This window comes from Balaenoptera borealis, assembly GCF_965194805.1.
Source record: "Balaenoptera borealis genome assembly, chromosome: 19".
Lineage (NCBI taxonomy): Eukaryota > Metazoa > Chordata > Mammalia > Artiodactyla > Balaenopteridae > Balaenoptera > Balaenoptera borealis.
The window spans coordinates 56,027,431-56,036,558 of NC_138878.1; the positions used below are offsets into that span (position 1 = coordinate 56,027,431).

Consider the following 9,128-nt stretch of genomic DNA (forward strand, 5'->3'; position numbering starts at 1 on the left):
CCCAGTGCCCCTTTGCTGTCTTCTGCCCCCAGGTCCTAACTGGGACTCTGTGTCTGTGCAGGGGGCCAGAATGGAAGCCAGAACCCCTGGCTTGCCTGGGGCTAGAAGGAGCTTCATTTCCAGGGACCACAGTCACATCCAGGGATCCCCAGCACCTCCCATGTCAGCTCAACCCCCAGTCTGCTTGACCCAGGAAAGAGGAAGTGGAGGGGTTTAGGCCCTGACCTCAGCACGCCCGATCGGGGAGCAACCCCGCCCGCCACCCCCCATACCCAGGGTCTGCGTCAGCAGCACTCAAACGAGGGGCGTTGTGCAATCTGTGGTGAAGCCTGGCCCAGCTGGATGCCTGGGTCCCTGTATTTTTAGCCCCAAAGAAGAAGTGAAAAGGCCCCAGCAGGGGTGAATCATCAGTCCTGGGGAAGAAGACAGGCGCCTGGGCCCCAGCTCCGGGAAGCAGACCTTGGGGAGGGGGCTTCAGGGAGGGAGTGCCCCACCAGGCTTCCCCATGGCCTTCAGGCCTGGGCAAGTACAGGGCGGAGCTACCAGCCCAGGCCCAGCTGGTGGGTGTGAAAGGCTCAAGTGACTCAGCCTGGTTGGGGGACTGACCCACCCAAAACCTTCTGTACCCTGGTTCCCATGGCACCGCCCAGAGGCCTCCTGTCCTGGACTCCACATCTGTGAGGAAAACCCGGGACCATGGAGACCTGTGATTCACCCAGAGCCCAAGTCCCCATACTGGAATCCTGGGAAATGGCCAGGTGTGTGTATGTGTACACACATCCCAGAAGTTCCTTCCCTTTCTCCCTGACCTTCCTTGAAGTGCCAGGCACATAGGGGCAAGCTCCAGGCAGGGCAGCAGAACTCTTGGACACTAGCTGAAGCTGCAGCCCATAGGTAGAATTTCTTCTGAAAGGAAACCACAGCTCTGCCCATTTATCTGACTGAATCAGCCCCCACCCCACCATGTGACTCCCCAGATCTTCTAGGATAATCTACTTAAAGTCAACTGATTATAGACTTTAATCACATCTACAAAATACGTTCACAGCATCATCTAGACTAGTTTGATTAAATAACTGGGGACTGTAGCCTAGCCAAGTTGACACATAAAACTGACCATCATAACCTTGTCCTTGTCAATTTGGCACCCATACACATCTCCTTAACCATACTTAAGCTCCAAATAAATACAAAAACAAAGTCATATTTCCACCCAACATGATGCAATTATCTGAGTACAGCACGCTTTCCCCAGAAGAGCCCAGTGGCTTCCAGCCTGGGGGCACACACCACGTACTGGTAGAGATGTGTCAGTGCACAGGCCCACACACTCAGAATGAAGTACAGCTGGCCCTGTGAGGCAGCATCAACACAACATCACACACAGATGGGGGCATGACACCCCAGCAGCCCTGACGTGGGGCCCAGCAGTGCTTAAAACCATACCCAGGGAGACTGCGGAGACACCTGGTGGGCAATGGGATGATGGATGCACAGTTCACACAGCCACACCGGGTGGAAATTGTGCACCAGGAAGTGGAGTTCATTCAACACACATTTGCCGAGCATCTATTTCGGGCCAAGCCCTGTACAGTGTGAACCAAAGATCCCTGCCTTGCTGGAGCTGATATTCTAGTGAGAGTTAAGTGTGATAAAGTAAAACACAGTATGTCAGGTAATGAGAAATTCCAAGAAGGAAAATAAAGCAGAGAAGTGAGATCAGAAGTGGAGAGAGATAATAGGAGGAAAAGAAAAGTATTGGGGAATAAATAACACAATTAAGATTTGCATATGGAGAGTTACGTTACTTTGTTGGAAAACATGAAAGTTTGAGAGTTTAGGTTGGGTAGTGGTTCACGTGTATTAATATGATCTGTAAATAGATGTTACATATATTTATTATTTGTTAAATAGATAACAAGTTTATTTTTAAACCTGTTAAAATCCTTGACCCAGGTCATGAAGGCCTCACTGAGAAGAAGGTAGTATTGGAGTGAACTTGAAGGAGAGGGAATAAGTTGTGGACATTCCAGGGAGAGGGACCAGTAAGTGCAGAGGCCCTGCCTGAGGCAGAAATGTGATGGTATGTTGGTGGAATAATGTGGAAGCCTGGGCCACAGTGAAGAGGCAGGGATAGGAGAGGACCTTAGTGAAGGTTCTTACTGGATTATTAAACCCAGAGGGAGACTGTACAGCCTTGTGCACAACCGCCCACTCCAGAGAAGCCCCCACATGAGATGCACAGCCACACAGGGCAAAACAGACCATGGCAGAACACAGGTGCACACGACACCCCTCTTCCCTAGCAGAGAATGGCATAACCCACCATCCTACAATCATGGTGTCCCTGGCGTCTCCGTCCTGGGGGCAGTCCCACAAACAGACTCAAGGAACAATCCAACTATGTGAATATACAAACAACCCTCTAACCACCCCTTAACCCGCTATCTCCTACCCCATCTCAGACTTTGCCCATCACAGGCTGACTCAGCCCTGCCCTCAGCTCAACATTATCAAAAGCAGCGGAGGCTGGATTTAGATAATGCTTCTCAGGTTCGAATGTGCGTGCATGTTTTCCTCTGCTCTGCCCACGGAGGCCTGTGCGAACCGCAGGAGTGGGCCAGCTGCCCTCCCCATCATGTGCGCCTGTAGACGTCAGGAACCAAAGTTCAGTTTCACTGCCCTGTGACTGAGCCACAGAGGAACTGCTACCAGACACTGGCCTCCTGGTGTTCTCAGCTACACCCCAAGGACACAGACACAGGAACACTATTCACACACCTGATGACCACACACGCAGTCAGCTGCAGGGGCCCTGCACACAGCTACAGCCGTACAGCCACGCACATGCTCCCACACACCCTCAGCTCCCAAGCTGTGTGCTCACACAGCTCCCTCAAAGAGTTACAATCACTCAGTCACTACAGATCCCAAGGTGTTTCAGAGCTACACACAGATGTGCAGGGAGGTATGTAAGTCACACGTTCTCACGGATGCCACCTCAAAGACAGTTACAGCTGAGTACACACTCCCTCCCCCATAGATGGTGAGAGTAAATACAGTCTGGTCAGAAACACGCAGGCATAAGCGGTTTCCCGCATTTATTCTCACAGCCAGCCGTGTCAGGTGGGTTGTAAGGACACAGCGTTGACACAGGAAAGTGGGCGCACTTGTGTCCCACACCTAATTGCCCAATTGCACACCCAGGCGCGCCAGGGCAGCCCCACCTCGCACCTACAGCGCACACGCGGTCCACACGCCGCAGGGCCCGCGCAGCCGCACCCGCTCCCGGCCAGTCAATCACGCCTGGGGCGCACAAGGCCCAGGCACACGTGCCGCGCGTACACGGTCCCCAGCTCGCCCGCGCACTCTGGCCGGCTCTCACACCCCCGCGTTTCCCGTCCCCGTTTGTTTTTCTGGAAACTGCTCAACGTTCCCCTCCCCCTAGGCCGGAAGCGCTCGCCGTATTTTTAGCCTCTCTGGTTTCCGCCCCTTTCCCCCTCGATCTGCCCGCCCAGGACCTGCCCCCTTGCGCCCCGCGGGGGGACCCCGGCCGTCCCCTTCCCCACCGTCATTCCAGAGGGGATTCCCGGCCTTCGCTGGTGCCACGGATTTTCCCGCTGGCTACGTGGGGAGCGGGGCGGAGCCCTGCCCTGAACTTCCTCCTGGGCTGGGACGCCTGAGGCCTGGACGGGGCGGGGGGGGGGGGGGAGTGGGGGATGGGAGCCAGACTCCTAAACCGTTGGGAGAGGGGCCTCGGGGCTCGGACTCCTGCGTTTGAGATCGAGGGTAGCTGGGGGCCTGGACTCCTGGGTCTGGTGAAGGAAGGGGCTGGGGGCCGGGTCTCGTGGGTCTGAGCGAGGAGGCGGCTTGGAAACCCGGACTCCTAGATCTGAGCAAGGAGGGGCGGAGGCCCGGGCTCTTAGGACCCCCGCCCCCGTCAGTGTTTCCACGGGTGGTCGGTTCTTCATCGCGCAAAGCCCCCTCTAGCCTCTTCGAGAGTCGCCCAGTCCGAAGCGTCCTGGCTCTCGGGCCGATGACTCAGCAGTTGGGAGAGGGGAGGGGGTCAGCTTGACTCAGGGATGGGAAATGCTCCGTCTCCAGGGAATCGAAACTGGTATCCCTCCTCCAGGATCGGGGCCAGAGCCGAGCCGGACACCGGGGACCCCAGGGTGCCTCCCACCTCTCGTTTTACCGCCGCCTTAGTCCCACGAGCCGCACAGGGATTTGGAGCCCAACCGGGCGGCGGGTGCCAGGCACCTCCCCTTTCCCCCTTTTCCCGTAGCCCTCGAGTGTCTGTTTACAGGCGACAGAAGCCCTGGTTACAGAGAGGAACCCTGGCGTCCAGGCCTAGCCTCCTCGTCACGGCTTCCAGGAAGCCCCCCTCCCTCGCCCCGTGCGAGTGAGTCACAGGCTAGAGGGAGGCTGCAACCGTGCCAGAGCCGCCCGCAGCCGCCCAGCTCACGAGACCGGCCGGGAAGGCCCCTCGGCCCCAGAAAGCGCCGCACCAGGGATTCCCCCGTGCTCTGTCGGACGAGCAAGTCGGCGTGTCTAGCAGAATCTCCCCACCTCAATACAAGCCCGCAGTCTGCAGTCGCAACCTGCAAGAATGAACTTTCCACCATTATAACTGCACTCCGTGGCAATGGTTTATTTTTACCCCCGTGTTTTCACTCAGGGCAGCCAGCTAACTCATCAAGACCCAGTTTAAAAATTAGTCTCTTCTCCATATCTTAAGAGAGCATCACTCAGTGCAACCCCTTGACAATAAAAGACTTGCCAATAAGGGGAGTGAGTTCTGCACATTTAGAGTTTTCTCAAGGTACATCCCTTTATTAGAGACCCATCCAACCACCAGTTGCGGATGACCCATTTCTGCCATTCGAGACAGCTTTCCATCAAGGAAACCCGCCACCATAATAAAAGATCTCCCCCTTTCCAATCTTGAGTTCTCTCTGAGCACAGACTCTTAACATAATTTAAGGCCCTGGTATTAGGCTGCTGCCATTTACTAAAGGAGGATAACTTGGCCTCTCTCTGCCAGGGTTTCCTCATGTGTAAAATAGGCATAACAATACCTCTTTGAGTTCATGTATGTAAATAAAGGACTTTCATGCAACAGTGCCTAGCCCAGAGGAAGCGATCAGAAGTGCCATTATCTGCGTGAGGGTGAGAAGACACAGAGGAATTGGGAAATTGGGAAAGGAGGCCCCTTTCCAGCCTCGCCAGGTGTCCAGAACCCCACCCACCCCCAACCCCCGTGAGTGGGGGCGGGGAGGGCAGTCCAGGTCTCCGGATCTGGGCTGTTTGAGAGCGAGACCGTGCCAGGCCAGCAGGTCTCAGAAGAGAATTCTCCGCCAGGCCCGTGGGTCTCCTCTCTCCGTTTTGCTCCTGCGAATTTCTGTCTGTGGATGCTTGTTTCTCCCTGTTTTCTCCCTTTTTCTCTGTTCCTTTATGTGACTCTCCCTCCTTCCCGCTTCCCGCTCTGAGTTTGTCTCTCTGGGACTGTCTATATCTTGCCTTTTCAAACTCTGACTCCCCACCTCGCCTCCTCTCCTTACCCTGTCTCTCTCTGTGCACGTCTCCCTGTGTGCGCAACTCCCTCCCTCTGTGTGTGCGTCCCTGTGTTTTTCTCTTTGGTCTCTCCATTTCTGTCTCTTGCTCTCCGTGCGTCTCTCCCCGCCCCTGTCGGTCAGTCTCTCTATCGCACGCCCTCTCAGCCTCTGCCCTTGTCAATTCCCCCAGGAGCCCTGCCCCCACCTCCGTGCCAGTTCCCTTCTCCGCGCCTCAGTCTCCAGCCTTTGAAAACTGGGCCGACACCCCCCACCCCACGCACTCCCCGCGGTGTTGCGACCGCCCGCAGGGCCCCCTCAGACGAATCCCGGCCGGGAGCCGGGCGGATGGGGTCCGGTCCAGGGCTGGGCGGGCTGCGCCGGGGGCGCGCGTCCGGGAAGCGCCCCTCCTGGCCCCGCCCGCCCGGGCCAACTCCTCAAGGCCCCGCCCCCCTCTGGCTGGATAAAAGCGGTGGCTCTTCCACCCCACCGCAGCCTGACTTCAGCGCTCCCACTTTCGGCCTGTACCTCAGCCTTCGGCCATCTGCGCCGCCATGGATCTCACCGCCATCTACGAGGTGAGTCCCCGCTGATCGGCACCCCGAGGTCCGCAATGCTTGTCTCCCTTCTCAAACCAGGGCTCTCTAGCGCCACAAACTCCCTCCCGGGACCCCTGGCTCCTTTCTCAAACTGGAACTCCTTAGTGCTTCACACTTCGGCCCGGGGTCCCTGCCTCCCGTCTCAGACCAGTGTGATGCTCTGGAGGTGAAAATGGAGCCCGTGACTTTCTGGTCTCGGTCCAAACACGGGTGGGGTGGCCCTCGGAGATGGAGAGCTGGAGAACTTTTCTCAGACTGGGGCTGTCTGCAGGCGGAAATGACCCCACACCTGGCTTACCCCTGGTAGTTGCTGAGGGTGCGGTTTTGCGCGGAGGCGTTTCTTGGGCTGGAGTCTCAGGGTGAGGGGGAGCCGACTTCTGTCTCCTCACTCCCTGACCCAGAAGACTCTGGCAACTCTAAAACCGAAGAGATCCGGACTCCTGGGTTAACTTTGCCCGCTCCTCCACTTGTGAAACTGGAGAAGCCAGTGAGCGGGGTCAGATCTCTAGAGGCCCAGAGGCTGAAAATTGGAGGACAGCGGTGTGTCCTGACTTTAGAGCCCCTCTGATCCAGCCGGGGGAGCCGGGTTTCCTGGGTCCCTCGGGATAAGTTTCAGTCGCGAATAAACTCAGAACCTCCAAATCGGGATCCTTGCGATCCGGAACCCATGTTTGTTTTCTGCGGACGGGTGGGGCTCAGGCTGGGAGCCCACAAACCGGACTGGCAAGCTCTTAGGTGCCCTGCAGCTGGGGCGGGGCGTCACCCTGCATTTTCGGTGTCTTGACCGATCCCTGTTCCCACAGAGCCTCCAGTTGCTGAGCCCTGACCTGCCTTCCGACCACGGAGAGACTGAGTCCAGCTCGGCCTGGGCCTCCTCGGGACTCTGGAGCCTCAGCTCACCCGACTCCAGCCCGTCTGGGGTGGCTGCCCGCCTGCCTAGCCGCTCCACCAGCCTGGTGGAGGGTCGCAGCTGCGGCTGGGTGCCCCCACCCCCAGGCTTCGCGCCCCTGGCTCCCCGCCCAGGCCCTGAGCTGTCGCCCTCACCCACCTCGCCTACTGCGACCCCCACCACCTCCTCCCGCTACAAGACCGAGCTATGTCGGACCTTCTCAGAAAGCGGGCGCTGCCGCTATGGGGCCAAGTGCCAGTTTGCCCACGGCCTGGGTGAGCTGCGCCAGGCCAGTCGCCACCCCAAGTACAAGACGGAACTGTGCCACAAGTTCTACCTCCAGGGCCGCTGCCCCTACGGCTCGCGCTGCCACTTCATCCACAACCCCAGCGAGGACCTGGCTGCCTCCGGCCACCCCCACGTGCTGCGCCAGAGCATCAGCTTCTCAGGCCTGCCCTCAGGCCGCCGAACCTCGCCACCACCAGCAGGCCTAGCAGGCCCTTCCCTGTCTTCGTGTTCCTTCTCACCCTCCAGCTCCCCACCACCACCACCTGGGGACCTTCCACTTTCACCCTCTGCCTTCTCTGCTGCCCCAGGGACCCCGGTGGCCCGAAGGGACCCCGCCCCGGCCTGTTGTCCTTCCTGCCGAAGGGCCACCCCCAGCAGCGTCTGGGGGCCCTTGGGTGGCTTGGCTCGGAGCCCCTCTGCGCACTCCCTGGGATCTGATCCTGACGAATATGCCAGCAGTGGCAGCAGCCTGGGGGGATCTGACTCGCCTGTCTTCGAGGCCGGGGTTTTTGGGCCGCCCCAACCACCTGCAGCCCCCAGGAGACTCCCCATCTTCAATCGTATCTCCGTTTCGGAGTGACAAGTGCCTGCCTAGTGCAGATCAGCTGGATCTTAAGAGGGGCCAGTACTCTTGTGCTGTGGGTTCCACAAGGGGTCCCGAGGTTGCGGGGGAACTGAGGGACTCTTAATCAAGTAGCTCCGCCCCACCTTCCAAAGTGCATTAACTCACTCCCCTGACCCTACGCTGGGGCAGGTCCCCGGTGTGCAAGCTGTTCATGCTGTTGGGGGAAGGAGTGTTTTCTGGGGTCTTAAAAAAATGTAGCAAATTGGAGGCAGTGAGGCCTCTTTCACCTCTCCCCTGCCCAGTGCTGTGAATAATAAGCCCCCGCTGCCCCCTTCCAATTTTTTCTAGATCCTGAGGTTCCGGTGTCTGATGGTGACTGGAGCCTCCCCTGAAGGGGAATCCTGGTGCTCAAATTTCCCTCCAAAAACAAGCAGCCGAAGCCGTTGCCAACCCCCTGCTCTCCCACCCACCCTCGCCTTTGGGCCTTTTATTTATGACGACTTTATTTATTCTAATAGATTTTATAGTATTTATATATATTGGGTCGTCTGCTTCCCTTGTATTTTTCTTCCTCTTTTTTGTAATATTGGAAACGATGGACTAATTATTGTTATAAGTATACTATAATATATGAAGTAATATATATTGTTGAAATTTTATTATATATTTTTTGGAATTTTTAAATAAAAGAAATCTGTGTGTAAACTGGAATCCTGGCTCTTCTGCTGTCTAGAGCTAGTGAGATGGGAGGGGAGGACGGTGTGGCCTTTTTTAGAAGCGGGATGGAATCAGCCGATAGCTCCTCCAAACCTCCCCGGAGCCGAGCCGCCAGCGGCGCTTACCTGGCAGGAAGTGACGTCACCTGGCACGGCCATTCACCTGAGAGGGCGGGGCCAGGTGAGATCACCGGGTAGGAACTAGGAGAGCCAGTTCCCGGGGCGTGGGAGGCGCTCCCGTCCCGCCGGGCTCCTTGACCCAGCTCTCGGCCGGGCGCGGGCGGGGACGGGATGTTTCCGTCCCCATGGGGCCGAGGGGGGAGGGCGGGGCGGAGTGGGGAGGACGGAATGTGCCGGGGCACGAGCCCAGGGCAAGCGAAGGAGGCCGGCGCGGCGGGTGGGGGAGGGGTCGTCCCGGAAGCCGGGGCGTCCTGGGGTCCCACCGCCCGGCCTTCCAGGACGGGAGAGTGTGGGGGACTCAGGCTTTCGGCATCTCGGCGGAGGCAGCTTGAAAGCCTT

General features: G+C 57.9%; 1 protein-coding gene across 1 annotated transcript; it reads left to right on the forward strand.

The window, feature by feature from the left end:
- Positions 1–5,973: 5,973 nt before the first annotated feature.
- On the forward strand, positions 5,974–8,598 carry ZFP36 (ZFP36 ring finger protein). The gene is made up of 2 exons (XM_082366783.1): positions 5,974–6,130; positions 6,955–8,598. The coding sequence occupies exons 1-2, from the start codon at positions 6,107–6,109 to the stop codon at positions 7,906–7,908; spliced, it is 978 nt and encodes a 325-aa protein (XP_082222909.1). The 5' UTR covers positions 5,974–6,106; the 3' UTR covers positions 7,909–8,598.
- Positions 8,599–9,128: the final 530 nt, after the last annotated feature.

Coding starts and splice junctions, on each gene's coding strand:
- ZFP36 (XM_082366783.1), top strand. CDS start 6,107: ATGGATCTCACCGCCATCTACGAG. Junction 6,131..6,954: donor ATCTCACCGCCATCTACGAG/GTGAGTCCCCGC, acceptor CTGTTCCCACAG/AGCCTCCAGTTGCTGAGCCC.